Here is a 19663-nt window from a genome sequence, read left to right as displayed (position 1 = left end):
GAATCAAACTCCTCCTCAGTGGAATCCTGTTCCCCTGGGTCTTTTAAGTGGAGCAGAAGACCAAGGAGGAGGCGGAAAGTACAGTTGTGTACAATTACCATAAATGTAGATGCTCGAGTGTATTCACTGTTGCAGTCATTACACTTGGGTTATCCTGCTGGCAGGCCACCTTCAGTCGGCCTGAATTCCAAAGTCTAGGTCCGGCGTCAGTTGCTGTCGCCTCTTCCCTGACATCAGTGTGCCAGAGGTATAAAAGATGCAGCCGATGCCATCTTCTTCAGTTTGTCTTGCCCCAGATGTCAGGTGCCCCCAAAAGGGTAGGCAAAAAATAAGCCAATAAAACATGCATGCATCAAAATATAGTATACCTTCATCTACAAGCAAATACACCACATACGTTGTATAGATTAGAGAAGTGCAGATAAGTTGCAGCAAAGATATGGGGGATGGAGGGTGGGTAACCTGGACTGCAGCAGTGAATACACTGGAACATCTACATTTATGGTAAGTGTACACAACTGTACTATGTTCTTCGTGTTTCACTGTTGCAGTCATTACATCTGGGTTGAATCCCAAAGCTAAGGTTGGGAGGCTGGAGCTAAATAGCATTAGGAGCGGCTATGAGGCCCTGCAGAACTGCAGTGGCAAAGCCTGCCCTGGATTTAGAGTAGAGTGGAAAATGATAGTGCTTTGTAAAGGTGTGCACTGAACTCCAGGTAGCAGCCTCTAAAATGTCTTTGGTTGGCACTCCCCTGAGGACGGCTGCTGAAGTGGCTGCTGCTCTGGTTGAATGTGGTGTAATGCCCTTAGGCACTGGCTTGCCATGTTGTGAATAGCAGAAACGAATGCAGTGGCCTATCCACTTTGAGATGGTCTGCTTTGAGATAGCCTTCCCTTGTGATCCTGCAGCATATGCCACTAGTAGTTGCTCTGTCTTTCTGAAAGCTTTGGTTCTGTTCAAGTAGAAGCGTAGCTGTCTGTGTATGTCTAAAGAATGCAGAATTCTCTCCCCCTTATTCTGTGGGTTTGGATAAAAAGTAGGCAGATGAATAGTTTGGTTAAGGGCCACAATGGACACTACCTTAGGCATAAATGTCGGGTTTGTCCTCAGAGAAACCCTGTCTGGATAAAAAATGATAAAAGGTTCTACAGCCATGAGTGCCTGTAGCTCTGAGACTCATCCTGCAGAGGTCATGCTAGGAGCAGAGCTGTTTTCCAAGATAAAAAAAGAAGTTATGTACTCACCATAACGTTCCATCTGAGTAGGTACTTCATTTGTCTGCAACCTGTGGGTATCGGATCCGATCTCAGATCTGAGCCGGCAGCTTTACTAGCCAAATGATCTGAGCTCCTAGCTCCTCCCCTTACCCATAATCCCCTGCTACATACTCCCTTTCCCCAGATCGAGTTTGCCTATACTAACAACCAAGACTCTTGACCGAGGACCATAACCTACTGCCTAACTGCATGAACAAAGGTCATTCATAGTCAGGGAGCACGATCCTGGATAGGGGCATGGAGGGGGAGGGGGGTCGGTTGCAGACAAATGAAGTACCTACTCAGATGGAACGTTATGGTGAGTGCATAACTTCTTTATCTGAAGTAGTTACTTAATTTATTCTGCAACCTGTGGGACAGAGTCCCCAGCTACCTAAAAAAAAACCCTGGGAGGTCCTCAAGGAAGGATATTCCGGAGCACTGCGGAGCCAAAGGAAGCCCTACTCCTGGATATCATATACAACTTATAATGAGAAATTAATGTATGAGAAGAGGACCAAGTAGCTGCTGAACATATATCATCCAGAGGAACTCTGGACCAAAACGCTGCAGAAGTAGCTATGGAACGAGTTGAATGGGCATGGACTCCGGAAGGAGCAGGTTTCCCTGAGGCTAAGTAAGCATGGATAATGCATTGCGAAATCCAGTTTGCTAAAGTAACTTAGGTAAGCCTAAGGATGGTTTGGCAAAGGACACAAACAATTGATCAGACCTGTGAGTAGCCTTCATCCTGTGCAAGTAAAAGCGCAGTTGTCTATGTACGTCCAATGTGTGTAATTTATATTCCCCTTTGTTCTGGAAGTTGGGGAAAAATACTGGTAGGTTAATCGACTGATTAATATTTGATTCAGAGGCCACTTTGGGCAGAAAGGAGGGATTAGTCCTGAGAGACACTCTATCCTTATGAAAAATTAGATAAGGGGGTCTCATGCAAAGTGCTTGAAGTTCTGAGACCCTCCTGGCTGATGTAATAGCGATCAGAAAGACTGTTTTCCAGGATAAAAATTTTAATTGAACTGAGGCAGCCGGTTCAAAGGGCGGACTCATTAATGCCTGCAGAACCAATGTCAGGTCCCATGGTGGAACCGCAGTCTTAACTGGCGGCTTCAACAGAAAAATTCCTTTCAAAAACGTTTTGCATATTTTAGCGGAAGCTAACGAGCCCAGTCCATCTCCTATGTGAAAATGAGAGATGGCTGCCAACTGTACTTTAACTGTAGATGCACTGGCTCCTTGATGAAAAATAAGTGACAAGAATTGAACAAGGGATAGGGACGGTAAAAGGATCCAAACCCTTGTCTCTAGCCCAGATGGAAAAACACTTCCACTTACTACTGTAAATTTTCCTGGTAGTAGGTTTGTGCGCTGCTACCAGGATGGCTTTCACTGGTGAGGAGATACCGGGAGTCCTTGCCATCAGTGGAACTGGATCAACCAAGCCGTGAGCTTGAGGTTTTCCAGGTTTGGGGGTTGCAATCCCGCCGGATGCGAAATCAGATCCGGGATGGCATCCAAGATCCAAGGAGGAACTACACTGTGAGACCGCAGATAAGGGAACCAGATCTGGCGAGGCCAGAATGGGGCTATGAGGATAATCTTGCTCCCCAACCGACGTGCTTTCTGTAGGAATTTCGTCATGAGAGGAAGAGGGGGGTAAGCATAGAGGAGACCGGCTGGCCAAGTGTGAACCAGAGCGTCTCTGAGGATCTCCCCTGGTGGGGGTATTAGAGTGAAAAACCCGCTGCACTTCGTGTTTGATGAAGAAGCAAAAAGATTGCAGCAAGGTCGACCCCATTTGAGGAAAATCTGTTTAGCTACTGACGGGTTCAGAGACCACTCGTAAGGTGTGAGGATCAAGCGACTCAGCTTGTCCGCAAGAATGTTGGACCGTCCCGGAATGTGCATTGCTATCAGAAAATGGTTGGTGGATATCGCCCATTCCCAAACTCTCATGGCCTCCTGACAAAGGGGGTAAGATCTGGTCCCTCCCTGTTTGCTTATGTACCAGACTACCGCCATGTTGTCTGTCTGTATTGCAATAGTCCCCGGGGGAAGAAGGTCGTGAAGAGCTTGCAACGCCAGAAGCACTGCCCTCATCTCCAGGACATTGATATGCAGAGCGGTCTCTAAGGGAGTCCACGTGCTTTGGACGGTTCTGCCCATAGAATGAAACCCCCCCCACCCGAGGCGAGAAGCGTCCATGGTCAACGTGGCTTGGGGTTGAGGCATCACAAAGGGTCTCCCTTCCTGCAGCTCCCGTGAGCAAAGCCACCAGAGGAGGGAGTCCCTGCAAACCTTGCTCAAGGGAATAGGAGTGTCTAAGGGGTGTAGCAACAGAGACCATTGGACTTGAAGGGTCCACTGAAGAATTCTCATTCACAGACGTGCGTGCAGGTGCAGGGAAAGACTGATTGCTGCCGCCATAGAGCCCAGCGCTCTCAGGAATAATTTTGCTGATGAAGCTGGGGACTGAAGAAGTGCCATAACATGACGTGACAAACTGCTCAATCTGTCTGATGTTAAAAGGGCCTGAGAGAGGCGAGTATTTATTTTGGCCCCTATGAATTCCAGAACCTGTACAGGACGAAGGAAGGATTTTTGGACGTTTATTGAAATTCCCAGACGGTGGGCAAGAGTGAGAGCTTAGTCCCTGGCAGAACAAAGCTGATGCTTGTTGGAGGCGGTGAGGAGCCATTCGTCCAGGTACGGAAAGACCTGAATGTCCTGGAGTCTCAGGTGGGCTGCAACAACTGCCATGACCTTGGTGAACATCCTGGGGGCTGTGGTGAGGCCGAACGGAAGAACCCTGAGCTGATAATGACTGGCTCCCAGCCGAAAGCATAGAAACCTCCTGGATCGTCTGTCCATAAGAATATGGCAGTACGCATCCTTGAGGTCTATGGAGCACATCCAGTCATTCTCCTGAAGAAGGGGGAGAATTGATTGCAGAGTGACCATCCGGAACTTTTCTTTGGGAATGAACAGGTTCAGGGAAGAAAGGTCTAGAATTGGTCTTAAGTCACCTGTCTTTTTTGGCACTAAAAAGAACCTGGAGTAATTGCCCAATCCAAACTGGTCTGGGGGGACGTGCTGGATGGCTTTTTTTTCTAGCAGCTTCGAAACCTCCGAAGCTGCCGCCTCTCTTTGATCGGGTGGGACATCGGTGAGGCGCTTCATAGGAGGGGGAAGACTTAGAAAGGGAATGGTGTAACCTCTGGATATGATTCGGAGCACCCACCGATCCGTCATGATGGACTCCCAATTTTGGATGTGCTCCAACAAATGCCCCCCGACTGCCTCCAGAGAGGGACAGTCGGGTAAGCCCTCAGGGCTGTTGCGCGGGCTTGTCCAAGAATGGTTCTCTAGACCCGAAATTACGCGACCCCCCTCTGGGCCGGTGTCCACCATGTCCTCCTCTGCCTCTGAAGGACGAGGGATCCGAAGCTGGACGGGACCGCTGAGACTTCTGGAACCACATCTTCTTTTGTCCCCTCTGATTCCTAAAGAAGGATCGTTGAGGATTAGATAAGTGGACTCCGACGGCAGACAGTGTCTTCCTGTCCTTCTCGCTTTGGACCAGCGTCTCGCGGATGGTCTTGCCAAAGAGCGAAGAATCATCAAAGGGAGCATTTGTGAAGAATGCCTTGAAGGGTTCCGCGAAATCACAAAGGCAGAGCCAAGCGTGACGCCGCAAGGCGACCCCTGCTCTAGCCGCTCCCTCCATGGCATGGGAGAGTAGCCGCATAGACGTGTTAGAAATAGATTTCAGAGTGGCCATGCAAGTCAAGAAAGTCCTCTTATCCTCGGCCATCATGGACTCTGGGGGAGCCCCAGCGTATTCCTTTATTAAGTCTCGTTGGATTCTGATGACGTGCACCATGTAGTTCAGCACCCTTATAGAGAAAGTGGCTGAAGCAAACATCCGCTTTCCAATGCGGTCCAACGTCCGAGATTCCTTATCTGGAGGATGGACCGAGGAACTCTCCTGTGCTAGTACCTTCTTCGTGGCGGCTACCACCAACATGGCATCTACTGGTGAACCCTTAGACCAAGCCTGCCTATCCGAGGGAGGGCTAAGAATTTTATCTGGCCTTCTTGAATTGGCTCCACGGTGTCCGGTTCCTTCCACACCCTGGTTGTAATTAAGTCTACCAGGGCTCAGCCGGGGGGGGGGGGCACCCAGGAGGTAGACGGGCCTGCGTCAAACGCCTCCAGAAACACAGATTCATCTGAGGAAGGTTTTTGGGCAGACCACCCTCCCCTAATTCGCAACATTTCCATGATGTCTCCAAAGGAGGTAGGGATCGATGTCAGAGCTGAAGCGGTCAGACCTGAGAGGGAAGTGTGCTCCAACCTGAATGGAATCGAAGACACACCAACCCCCAAGGATCCGATGCTCAGCCCCGAGAGCCAGGATCCAACAAGCTCGAGGGCAAAGTCGGCGTCGAAGTAACTGGTACTGTCGGCGCCGAGAACTCCCCAGTTCCGAAATGGCCCAGATCCAACAACTCCGAGACCCCAAACCGGTTCAGAGAAGGAGCTATCGGGGTAAAGAAGGGATCTGCTCTCCCCCCTCCGGAGGGGGCGGGGCAGGAGCCCCCCCATCTGCATTTGAGTCTGTAAAAATCGACACATCATCCGATCCAGGTCAGGCTCCTTGTTGATCTAGAAGAGGTCGTCGAGGCGGGCCGGGAGGGCCGCCTCGAATACCTCGAGGGAAACCGATACTCCTCCTCTGGCTCTGGTGAGAAACAAGGCGAACGGAGGCCCTCATGGAGGGACTCGCAACTTTAGATGGCGGGGCTGAGGGATGAGTCTCAGCCCGCCTCTTGTGACTCTTGTGTTTTTCTTTATGCTTCTTCTTCCTAGAGGAGGAAGAAGAGTCCCCCTGACCCTGAGAATCTGAGGGTGGTTGGGTCCCCGACAGGGTAGGGGGGTCCAAAGGCCCGGGGACCGCAGTCGCAGCCTGTGCCTTAGAGGGAGAGGAGGAAGAAGAATCGTACGATAATAATCCCACCAGGATTAACTTGTTCCTCCTATCCCTGGTGGCCCGGGGGTTAAATGCTGCACAAATTTGGCAGCTGGTGGACAAATGGGCCACCCCCAGACAAAGAATGCACTGAGTGTGGCCATCAGCTGGGGAAAGCTTATGGCCACACTCAGTGCACTTAGAGAATATGGCTTTGGGCCGTGAAGCAATAATACATAACACACTCACTCACTAAGGGGGAGGGAAATAAAAATTAAGTCAAAAATTACCACAAAAAATTTAAACTAATACTAATATACGACGACTAGGGTGCTAATAAACACACACACACAACAAAAATTATCTCACTCTGACTTTTTTACGGTTTGTAAACCAGAAATTTCTCACTCACACCTAGGAGCTGTTCACTTGAAGCTTCTCTCAGCCGCAGCAAATGAGATCTGGGGAAAGGGAGTATGTAGCAGGGGATTATGGGTAAGGGGAGGAGCTAGGAGCTTGGATCTTTTAGCTAGTAAAGCTGCCGGCTGGGATCCGAGATCGGATCCAATACCCACAGGTTGCAGAACAAATGAAGTAACTACTTCAGATCTTTATATCAGCTGTAGTGGCTGGCTCAAAAGGAGGCAGGGTGAGTTTTTCCAAGACATAACTGAGGTCCCATGCAGGTATTGGTGATCTCCTTGGAGGCCTTAAGTTTTTGGCTCCTCTGAGGTACTGCCTTAACAAGGGATGAGAAAAGATTGGTGGCTCTGTATTGTAATGAGCTGAAATGGAAGAGGCATGAATTTTAATTGATGAAAAGGATAGGCCTTTGTCCAGCATCTCAGTTAAGTATTGCAAAATCTGAGGAATATTTGGTACAGCTGTGTCAATTCCTTGTGCCTGGTTCCAAGCACAGAATCTCTTCCATTTTCCAGCGTAAGATTTTCTGGTACTAGACCTTCTGGCCTCCAAAATGACATCCATCACAGCTTTAGTGAGAGGCGTGTTTTGTATGGCTACATTATCTGCCATGCTGCCAGATTTAAGGTCTTTAGTTGGCTGTGCAGGATCTGATTGTTTTGTTGGGATAGCAGATGAGGTATTTGAAGCAAGGTCCAAGCCGGGCATTGAGACAAGTTCCTTAGGATTGGATACCAGTACTGGCGGGGCCAGTCTGGGGCAATCAGTATCATCTTTGGCTTCTCTTGTCTGACCTTTAGGAGTACCTTGGGAAGGAGAAGCAGTGGAGGAAAGCCATATACTGCTAAGCTTTTCCAGCTGAAAGATAGGGCGTCCACTTTCCATGCTTGTCTGTGATAAGTCCTTGTGCAGAAACTTTTTAGTTGGTAGTTGTGAGGAGAGGTAAATATATCTATATCCGGGCATCCCCATTTCCTTGTTATCATGCTGAAGACTTGTGGATCCAATTTCCACTCGTGGGGATCCATGAGGTTTCTGCTTAGTTCGTCTGCCAGAGTATTTATCTTTCCTGGTAGGAATTGTGCCTGCAGATGTACTTGGTAAGTCAATGCTGTGTCCCACAAAGTCATGGCTAGTCTGCAAAGGGGTAAGAATGAGTGCCTCCCTGCTTGTTTATATACCACATGACCGTGGTGTTGTCTGTCTTTATCAGTAGTTGTCCCGGATGAAGTAGGTCCTTGAAGGCTGTCAGGGCATCCTGAACAGCTAGCATCTCTTTTTGATTGATATGTAGATGCATTTGGTTTGTGGACCATGTGCCTTGAATACATCTTCCTACAATGTGGGCCCCCCCAGGCATAGTCTGATGCATCCGTTGTTAATGTCTGCCTGGCTGGGGGTAAAGTGAATGGCTGTCCCTTGTTCTGGTGACAAGCCTTCGCCCACCATCGAAACTCCTGTTGCAGGCAGGGAATGAGGATAATTAATGTTTCCAGGCTATGGCAATGTTGAGTCCAAACACTTTTTAGGTACCATTGAAATTTCCTCATATGCAGTCTCGCATATGGAATTAGCAGAATTCAGGATGCCATGAAGCCCAAAGCCTGCAGAATTTTTCTTGCAGATAACTGGGCCTTTGTTGCCAACAGGTTGAAATAGGTAGTCAGTTGCTTTTGTTTGTCTGGCATGAGATAAGCCATCTGGGCCATCTGTATTTAAGCTTGCACCCAGGAATATTATCTCTTGAGAGGGTACTAGTTTTGATTTATTTTCATTGACTGTGTACCCTGGGCCTGTTAGAAATCTCTTTACAGACGCCAGAAGCTGTAGTAGAATGTCCTTGTTCTCTGCTTGAATGAGGCAGTCGTCCAAGTAAGGATATATTTGTATTCCTCTTTGTCTGCAGAATGCAATTACCGGTGCCAGGCACTTTGTGAAGACCCTGGGCACAGTAGATAAGCCAAAGGGCAGTGCAGAGAATTGGTAGTGCATTGAGCCAGCTTTGAATCCTAGGTATCTTCTGCATGTTTGTCTGACTGGGACATGCAGGTATGCCTCTTTTAGGTCTAAAGTCACAAGCCAAGCCTTTTTGCCCAGCATGGGCAGAAGTTGCTGTAGAGTCAACATTTTGAATTTTGGTGTATCCAGATATGTGTTTAGAATAGATAGGTCCATTATTGGTCTCCAGGTCTTGTCCTTTCTTGGTACCAAGAACAGCCTTGAATAAAATCCTTGTCCCTGCACTTGCTCTGGTACTTGTTGAATGGCCCTCATGTCCATGAGGGATGAGACTTGCTTTTGTGCCTCTGCCCATTGATGTTTTGGCAGGTCTGGCCAACTGTTTGTCCTTGGCAGGGTATGGAAACGAAACTTGTAGCCTTGTGACACTATGTCTAGGACCCATTTGTGCTGGGTTATTATGTGCCAATTTTGAGAAAAAAAGTGCTAAGTTTCCCCCTAAAGGTGCTGCCAGAAGATATGTGCTTGGTGCAGGCAGGGGGAAGTCATTGGGACTGTTTCCTGTATGGCTGTGATTTGTCTTCTCCACTTTTGGAGGTAGAAGCACCCCATTGTTTAGACCTGTACGAACCTTGGGGCTGGGATCTGCCTTTTGGGCATCTGTATCTGCCCCTTTGTGGTCTGTCTGACACTGGAAAGGACCAATTCTTTGTAGGCCAGAGTCCGCTAAATCTTGGAGGCTGTACCTGTAAGAAATCCTTAACCGTTTGCATAGATTTAGCTTTGTCCTCCATTTTCGTTAACACCAAACAAGGTATCATGCTGTAATGGAGCATCTAATAATTTTGCTTTGACATGATCAGGCAGATTTTGTTCCTTTAACCAAGCATGCCTCCTGATGACAGAACCCGTAACAGCGGCCCTGCAGGAGGCCTCCAAAGAATCAAAACCACATTGCAAAGTATGCTTTCCAGCTTGTTCAGCTGCATGCAATAAATCCTGCATTTCTTTGTTTTCTGCACATTCAGAATTTATCAACATTTTCTGTTTAAGCAGTGACATAATATATTGCTGATATTTGAGCATATGAAACTGACAATTTAAAGCCCTTATAGCCAAGGTAGCAGAAGTCAAAACAAAGGTTAGGATCTGCAACCAAACTATAACCAAATCGAGGCAGTCACGAAACGAAACCTTTCGCCACCAGGAAGTCAGCCAAAGCTCTTTTATTGAAAAACCAAGTGAACAAGGCTGAAAGCCAACCACATGAACATGTAAACGCCTTAATCCTCAAAATCACAGACAGTATGCATTAAATTCTCGACTTCGTCAGACAGTCAGTACATCTAATTAACACAAAATATATACCATTTGCCATCAATTGATTAATTAAAATCATTTCAAAATTTAAAGACACATCATGATTAAAATTGTCATTTAAAAGCTAATGTGCAACAATTTATAAACATTCATAAAACATATTTGTGCAACCATAAAAATACATGTATTTACAAAATTCTATGAATGTTTCAAAAAGTGTATAAATGGACTATAAAATAATGTTCATATAATAATAAAGTGCTGCTGTAGATTTAAAAGTAAATTGAGTTCTCCTGTATTATAATAATAACATGAAATTAAAAACACAAACACATAAATATGAATATAAATATAAATTCTCATATGTAAAACTTATAAAATGTATGATGAATTTATTGACATGGTAAAAACTTATTAAAATTCATGAATCTATATATATATTAATTATTAAATACATTAAATGGAATGGCTTGAGTGAAATAAAATAAACCTATATCAGGTATAATGGAGCCCTCTTGTGGTCATACAGGGTTATTGCCACAAAGCAATTTTCTTACAGTTTTGCAGCTCTTAATTTAAGTAATGGTAATATAGATATATTATCGTTGAGCCCCGGGAATTTATCTGCGTTTAGGGCCACTTGCCACCACAGCTCTCTATATTCAATTCTAGTTTCCCAAGGGCCCCCCCTAACATCCTTTGAAATACTTTCTATAACAAGGAACTTGAATTTATAATCTTTACATACTTTACTATGCTTGTATAGAGCATTACTTTCCTTCTTAATAGATATTTCGTAGGTGTGTTCATAAATTCTTTTCCTCAAGGCTCTTTCAGATTTTCCTATATAAAAAGCCCCACATTCTTCACAAAATGCAAGGTACACTATCCCTTTGGTGTAACAATTGAAATGTTCCTGGCTGTTGATCATTTTATTTCTACTAGTTATAAAATAGCTGTCTCTATTTATAACATAACAGCATTGCCTGCAATGCCCACATTTATAAGTGCCCTTTCTAACCACTTTGTGAATATTTTGAGATCTGTTACTTTCAAGTATATTGCCAAGATTCCTAGCATTTCTATAAGTCACTTTTTTAGGAATGTTACCAATACCTTCTATATCAGTCAGGGATAAAAATTTGTCCCATTCTCTAAAGAAAATTTTGCTAATTCCAGCATTAATCTTATTGTATTCCAGTATTAAGGTCTGGGAAAAATCACAACCTTCATTGTTGTTCCCAGTCCCTAGTTCTATCTCTTTACTGATATTTGTGGTGTTGTTATTAATAATGCCTTTCTTATAAATGGGAGAAAATCTCTCACTCCTTCCCTCTTCAACTTCTCTTCTTATTTGTTCTACAAATTCATTGGGATATCCCCTCTCTTCAAACATTCTCTCTAAAAATTCACATTCCTTTTGAAAATCCAGGTCTGAGCTGGTCATGCGGCTACCTCTGACAAACTGCCCTTTGACAATACTTTTTTTACAATGTTTGCTGATCTGAAGATTCATATTCTTTCTCTTGCCTAGGCCTTTTATCAGGATGGGGATGGGAACCCCTGATCATAATAATTAAGTCTTTGGCCATTTTGAGCATTTGTTTTTTGGGCATGGAGGTCTGTCCATGAGGCTGTTGTACTTGTTTCTTTGTCTTTAAAGGTGCTTTAGTCTTTGCCTTTGAAGCTGAAGTCGTTTTAATGTATAACTGAGTAGGTCTGAAAGCACCCTCAGAAGCCGATGCCTGCTCAGCGGCTCCGGACCCATCTGAGGGAATAGTCTCCGAAGGTCCAATACCTTGAGCTTCCAGCGGCCTAGTCGACTCCACGTGGGAGTCGGTAGTGGCCTGTGGGTCTAAGGTAGCGGGCATCAGGGGCTGTGAAGGCACCTCACTGAGAACCGACGACTGGCTTAGAAGAAGCCTCATCGTCGGTTTTGGACCTCGGATGCCTGTCCTTTTCTTTGTCTTTGCACTTCTTGTGAATTCCGGTAGTTGGATGACTATCCAACGACATCGTATAATTAAATCTTCTGCCAAAATAGTGTAATGCAAAATCGTACCGACGCTTAATAGTGTGTTAGTTAAAAATAGCACAAAACCGACAACTAGCAACATCGTGGTCAGAGCCTAGGTAAGGAATACAGTAAGAATGAAAGTCCTTATGAGGTATTTGCTTCCCACAAGAAATACAATTATTAACTTTTACTGACATTGGTCTGGAGCAAGAAAAAATTTTCCCCAATGGGGTACTTAGCTTTTAATGAAGACTTCGGATCTGAAATTCGAACACGAAAATCTCAGGAGTCGGCCAACTGGCACTTGCGAACTGCTTATGCTTTGGGCACCACGCGGCAAGAAAGACTGAAGAAAATGGCGTCAGCTGCATCTTTTATACCCCTGGTGCACTGACGTCAGGGAAGAGGCGACAGCAACTGACGCCGGACCTAGACTTTGGAATTCAGGCCGACTGAGGGTAGCCTGCCAGCAGGATAACCCAAGTGTAATGACTGCAACAATGAAACACGAAGAAAATCGCAAACCTGCTGAGGAGGTTTCAGTGCCATCAAAGCATTAAAGAAACCCTGATTGAAGGCTTGCCACTCATTCTGTGAATCCTTAGGGGTAGGAAAAACATGTATAGTTTTTTGTTTCTTCTTTAATGGAACATCTGCCCTGTAAAACGTACGAGGCTCTGACCCAGGACAGCATTCAATAGCAGTAGTAGGGACTTCTTCCCTAACTAAAATATGAAAAATACTCCTAAGGCCCCTTGGAAATAATCAATTGTGGTTCCCTCTGAACATCCAAGAAGGAAATCTGCAAAGCCTCAATGGATGTGCTGAAAAATGGATTCTTGACAGCCTCCAACCCTGTTACTGCAGAGGAATCTGACAACAAAGCTGGGTGAACTTCCAGATTCTCACTCATCTTGGGTGAAATGTTCAGCAGAGGCTGGAGAGCAGAAGATTCTGGTCCAGGTTTCTTAACCTTCTTCTTCCCTGACAGCTCATCCTTGGGGAGGAAAGTTCTTTCCATAGTATCCTTAGTAAGAAGCTTAATTTGCTGATTCTCCAGATACAGTGCCAAGGAAGAAAGCCTACTATGCAGAGTTTTCGGTACAACACTCTGACAGATAGAACAGGGTATATGATTTTGAGAGGCGCCTAGGCAAAATAAACACTGTTCATGGTGGTCTTTATGAGGAATCTGTCTCCCACACTGGCATTTACCCTTCTTGGATGATATGAAACCTTGGAAGCAACCAAAAGACAAGCAAAAACAAAACCCCAACAGGGCACTTATCTGCAACGGCTTCAGAAACCAGCAATGGGACGTGGGCATTCAGACCAACTGTGAAGGCTGCCAGCTTAGCCAGATAGAATTTTATAGATAATTCTGTCATCTGTAAATATTAATGTAAACTACAGGCTTGTTGTCTTAAATGGTAAAAATAGTGTTAAATGTGGTACCACTGTAAGGACGCTAAGTCAAGAATTTTATGACTGCCTTTGATCTTTAAAGATGGCTCCAGCCTATCTAGATGAAGGAATTCTTGCTATTGTTTTAAGGCCATGCATAAATGTCCTTAATGGCTTTGCTTCCTGACCTGGTGTGAGCTTACTAAAGAATGTAGCCTGTTAGCCTGGGAAACCCAGGGAAGTGTGAAGAATAATGTAATGTGAACCAGGAATGTGATTTTAAAAACAGAGAGAATCAGAGAGCATTAAGCATTTTTGTCTTGACCATCCAACTCACCAGCACTGTCTTGCTCTATATGTAAGTTTATCTTAGACTTGTGTTTTCTCATAGAAATAGCTAGAAACTAGAATGATTAAACTAAGTGTTTTTCTGTGATTTCAGAACTGTACTCCTGAATTATGGTAAGTATTTCTCTCTGATCTCTGAACTCTTGACTAGCACTGTGTAGTAAAAAGTATTGTCTTGTGTTTTTATTATTTATTAAATATTTTAAAACCCTTTCAACTGTGGCTGTTTTTGTAGAGAAAATTTAAGCTCTTTAGAGTACTTGCATGCCTTTTGTAAAATTGTACAAAGCCACGTCAATAGCTTTAGCCCTGGGCTATACTACCAATTGGATAATAATATTGCACAGTAATAACTGGACACCCTTTTAAGGGCCTTTGAGTAGCTGATAAATATTAGTGGGTGGTGGCAGCTGGTACTACCGTATAGCCTGGGAAAAAGGGGCACAGCTGGAGAACCTGCGCCAGCCTTCCCCAGGAGTGTCTGTGAGGTTGTATAAACTCTTCTCAAAATGTGTGTGTGTGTGTGTGTGTCAGCTACTTGGGCAGGGACACGAAGCACTGGTCGGACAGAGAGGGTGCTGGAGGTTTTAGCTTGCCCACTAGGCTGAGGTCTGGACCCTATAGCTGTGTCAGTGGGGAGTCTTATTGGGGACCTGGAGAGCTGGGCAGCAAGGGAGCGACCAGCCCCGCACTGACTGTGATCTCTTTGTGCTCTCAAGGGAAAATGCACTTTACTGTGTGTATTTGTTATCCTTTCCTCCTATATTAGATGCCCCTCACTGGTGTTACTGGTGAGGATTGAGGCTCCTTGATTGCTGGGCCAGGGCACGGGCATCACACCAACAACCAAGAGATGACGTTCAGACTGGCAGCAAAGAAGTTTAAAGATGGTAAATCGGGACATCACCTTTATGCTCTATGCTATGCGAGGAACACATTTGTGATGTATGGCATACCTTAAAGCAACCTAAGACTTTTGTATATTGGCCAGAAGTTGGGCTGCCCTAGACAGGGAATCCCAGATGTAAGGAATACTGCAACATGTGAATGAAAGGGCATCTAAAAAGTCCTGAACTCAAACCTCTAGCTTGACAACCCAGTGCAACAGTGTCTTCATACCGACATGCTGGTGAGGCCTGCCATCGTGGTTCTTTATCAGTTTTAATAAAAATATTTTCTGAAAATCTTACATAACTTTTGCATTTATGGGTGCAGCTGCTGTAGTAACACCCTAGAGATAACATAAGACAGAGCTATATGCATGAAATAATAAACTGATTTAATTTCAGAAGAAAATAAGTTTAATCCCAGTGCAGCTCAAAGATGTTAAATACTGTTAACAAGACATTGTGCAGGCAAATTCCATTTTAAATTGATGAAATCAAGATGATGAAAACAAACTGACCTTAAAAAACTGCCTTTAAAGGAGGGAGACTATGAGAAAACTGTGCCAATAAAGAAATAAAACTATATGTTGTTTCTATTTTAGTTACTTATTGCAAAATAATACTCACTCCTCAGTGAAAAACTCAAGGGTGCGTCCAGCAGTTGAAATCTGTCCCATTGTATGGCTGCGGCGCTGTGAGAATCCTGCAGGCTGTGGAGATTTGTAGTGAATATTCACAGCAGGGTATGGTCGTTTGACAGGTGGGGGACTTGAAGAGGCACTGAAAAGACGGCTGAAGCTAAAAGAATATAAAAAAGTGTTATCCAATAAACATTACACCAAGAAAGGTAAAAAGTTAATATAAAATAAATTAAATGTTTTAGGTACAGAGGCCCACAATAATCATTTACAAGGAAGAGACAGAAAATGAACATAGGGAAAATGAAAAAGGACTATTTTTTATACTCAGAAAACAAAGTACCAAAAATTAGAAAAATACAAATGACAGCATTTACACTTCATGCAAATAACAAAAATGGCAGAAAATTGCCTGATGGGATGTTTACCTGACTTGTTTCAGGATACACATAGCATGGAATTCCTTGATAAGTTATCTAGTATTCAAAGTTTCAAAATGTAACTTGCTTATTGGACAAGCTTGTTCAATTCCTATTGCAGACGTTACCCAGAAGTGCATCTCCATGTTATTAGGCAGCAAGAGTCTTGGTGCCATACTTAAATGGGGTAGTCATACTCAGTGCAGAGGCCTACAACAATGAGGCCCATATGTAAACCAGTTAACTGCTCATGTAGGATACTTGCATAGAATGGACAATACCCTAAAAACATAGAAAGTGAAAACGTGTACACTGCTACATAGTGGCATGCACCTATGCACTGCAGTGAGGGAGAAATGCAAAGGATAAGCAAGGCAGTTTTACCTTGTACAGACTACCAATTGAAGTATGTATTAGCTGCTGTGTGTGTGTGTGTGTGTGTGTGTGTGTGTGTGTGTGTGTGTGTGTGTGTGTGTGTGTGTGTGTGTGTGTGCGATTGCATATGAGTGTCAAGAGTGTCTCTGTAGGGATAATGCCTTTGTGTCTGTGTATGATATATAGAATCAAACAGGACAGCTACAAAGAGCAGAAAGGGACATGATTTCTAGTCATACCTCCCAACTGTACCGAATTACTCGGTTTTTACCGAGTTTTGGGGTCCAAATAGTGGGGTGCCACGATTCCCGAGTGGCACCCCTTAATTTCCGAATTTCCTAGCTGTTTATTTAGAATTTTCAATCCGGTATTTTGTGCTGATGTCACCATATGCGCGATGATGTCAGCTCTGTGAAAGTCAGCCAATCGGAATTGAGCTCAGCCAGCTCAAACAAACAGCGCACATTCATTTCCAGCCAGCAGCAAATGTACCAAGAACACTAGAAGCTACAGACTTAAGTGGGGAATGGAACTCCTTCACCAATCGCCAGCCACAAATGGTTCCCGAGAACGGAGCATTAGCAAACAGCTTGTTTTCTTCAGGGCAGGTATTGGTAATTATGAGAAATAACAGAGCGAGCAGACTGAAATGTTGTGTGTGTGTGTGTGTGTGTGTGTGTGTGTGTGTGTGTGTGTGTGTGTGTGTGTGTGTGTAAGAACAGAGCTTTCTTCTGAGAACGCATGTGATGTGTGTAAGGAGCTTTCTTTCCTTCTGAGAGGCAGGCAGGAGAATGTGTGTTTTCCTCTGAGAACGGAGAAACAGAGTGAGCAGCTTGAAATGGTGTGTGTAAAAACACAGCTTTCTTCCGTTCCGAGAATGGATGTGTGTAAGCAGCTTGCTTTCAAGAACGAAGGTTGTGTGTGTCATCAGCTTTCTTTCAAGAACAGAGGTTGTGTGTGTATTTTCCTCTGAGAATGCAGCTTTCTTTGTTTTCTTCTGAAAACGGACATGAAGTGTCTAAGCAGCTTTCTTTCCTTCTGAGAGGCAGGCGAATGTGTGTTTCCCTCCGAGAATGGAGAAATAAGAGCAAGCGGCTTGAAATTGTGTGTTTGTGTGTAAGAACGGACATGATGTGTGTAAGGAGCTTTCTTTCCGAGAGGTTTGTGTGCACACTGTGCGTGTGTGTTGGTGTACATCACCAGTTTAGTCACCATCTGTCTGTTTTGTTACAGGACATTTCTAATTTAGACACTTGTGCCAGACAAAGAAAATATGAAGGCACAGAAAAAATATATAAAAAAAGAAACAGGTTCTGCATTGCTTTGTTTACTTTGATCAAGGTTATTGTTTGCTGTACCCATTTTGAAAAGTTAGTAACCATGAGTACCAGCTGTAACCATGAAAAGTATTTATATTTTCAGTCTCTTAAATAAGTCGGTGTGAAACTGGCCTGCCAGCAGCTGACTTTCAGACAACGAATCTGCTCATTATCAGTCTCTTAGCATACAATATGAAGGGTTGAAAGCATGATGGCAGTTGAAGGAAAATGTATTCCTTGACTAGTAATATGATTTACTTTCTCCTGCATGGTCTCTGGAAGTAAACAAAGTGTTGAAAGAGTAAAGTAAACTGATCACTTTTCTGTCTGGATTCCACTTTTCTGAGCATCTTTTTTGCCTTTGTTAAACATTTTTTCATTCAGTTCTCATTTTCCCTGATGAAAGCTCAAGTTGTATTCTTGTGTGTGTAATACCCCAGGTGCTTATACCTGGTGGTTAGAGGTACTCAGGCTCAAACCATAAGCCTTGGGTTCAGGTAACAACAGCCTACTGTCCCTACCTACCACCATTTTTATGCCTCATATTTTTGTTCTGTTCCTCAAAATCTGTGGCTTTCTGAATATTTGTGGCAAATTAGTGAAGGACTGAAGTCACTAAATAATGACAGGCATTTGAATTTCAGACTTCATATTCTTCATAAAATAAATGCTAAGACAAAACCTTTTATTCTAGCAATTTTCTTACGTTTATAATATCAGTATTTGAAATATGTCCCTGTTTTTGGGGCTGTATTCCCCCATTATTGGCTTTATCCATTTTTTTGTGCTAAGAGGTTGAGACTTGAGAGCTATGGTGAGAAATGAGAACTGAATTATTGGCTTTGTCCAGGTTGTTTTTGTGCTAAGAGGTTGAGAGCTATAGTGAGAAGTGAAAACTGAATTTGTAATCCCCCATTATTGGCTTTGCCCAGGATTTTTGTGCTAAGAGGTTGAAAGCTATGGTGAGAAGTGAATTCACTAAATGATAGCCATTAAGTTTCAGTCTTCCTATTTTTCAGGAAGCTGCTGATTAGGCATAGTGGTATGTTGCTCTGACTGTAGTGCATACGGTCCTGGGTTCAAAACTTGTCAATGAAATGCATGGTGGTAACACATTTTATTCTAGCAACTTTACAAAATTATACAAGCAATGTTTAAAATGTGTCCCTGGTTTTTGACCTTTTGTCCCCCCCCCCAAAAAATGAAATTTAAAATAAGTGCAAGAAGCTGTACAAGATGCCTATGGCTTACACTACTGTCATTCTAGTTATAGTGTGGATGTGGAAGTAGACTTTTATGATGGAAATGTTCTGAATTGGGCAGTTTTGTCATTAGTGGTTCGTATATTTTGTTTCATTGCCTACAGTACAGCCAGCTGAAAAAATGTTCAAACAATAAATTTAAAATGCGCACTGTCTAACAAGTCTGTTGTATTATACAAGGAATATAATAAAGTCAGGAAGGTGTAGCAAAGAAAAGAACACATGTATGTTTCTTTTGTGTGCAAGGGGCCAATGATTTGAAAACAGCTCAAAGGTAATCTTTATCCACCACTCATCAATGCTGTTTCAATGAATGTGAGTTTCAAGGGCAGATAAGTTCTAATGCCAAGTCTATTTTCAATGTAAGACAGTATTGCTCTGTTTACCAGATGTATATTAGTGTTTGTGCATTGTTGTGCTGTAAAATGTAAAAATACAATCCAAATAATCATGTAGAAGTAAAGCAGTATGCACACATTAGTGTTTATAGTAAATGGGGCGAAATATCCAGGTAATGGGACATTGGAATGGCTGCAAGGGGACTCTGGTGCCATATTTTGGTTGTCTGTTCTTCAGTTTGCATTTGAATTTCCCACAATTCCATTGGAGTGGATGGGGTTACATAAGTATGCATGCAAATTAGATGTTAATCAGCATACAGATTTGTACCTATTTTTCATGGGCCTTGTCCAGATTTTTGATGTTTCCAGGTTGAGAGGTATGTTTCTAGTACAGCTCACTCCACTTAGTCTTCCTTGTCAGACAGTAATACAATATGGAAAGCGTGTGTGCATGTGTGTTACAGTCTGCAAATATCTGTCAATGTGTGTCTGTATGCATATCCGAGCATGTGCCTGTGCATTTGGGTGGGGGTGGGGGGTCTGTGCTTGTGAGGTACGTCTGACAAGGAAGTCAAATGAACAATAAAACATTGCTCAGTTGAGTTGAGTCAAACTCATGCAAATTCCTGCTTATTATGATGTTTGCTATTGTGGGACTTTGTATGACTATGAATCACAAAACAGCAGAGAAGCACAACTTGACA

The 19663-nt window shown here is 43.7% G+C and overlaps 1 protein-coding gene across 1 annotated transcript in view; it reads right to left on the bottom strand.

The window, feature by feature from the left end:
• The window catches only part of MAPK8IP3 (mitogen-activated protein kinase 8 interacting protein 3), a 3746918-nt gene that overhangs the window by 1451629 nt on the left and 2275626 nt on the right, over positions 1-19663 (bottom strand). The window contains exon 15 of the mRNA XM_044088957.1: positions 15233-15403. Coding sequence (XP_043944892.1) covers positions 15233-15403 — 171 coding nt within the window. The remainder of the gene's footprint in view (positions 1-15232; positions 15404-19663) is intronic.

The sequence above is a fragment of the Protopterus annectens genome, chromosome 12.part0, assembly GCF_019279795.1.
Source record: "Protopterus annectens isolate FY-2018-M chromosome 12.part0, PAN1.0, whole genome shotgun sequence".
Lineage (NCBI taxonomy): Eukaryota > Metazoa > Chordata > Ceratodontiformes > Protopteridae > Protopterus > Protopterus annectens.
This window is presented reverse-complemented; position numbering and strand designations above follow the sequence as displayed.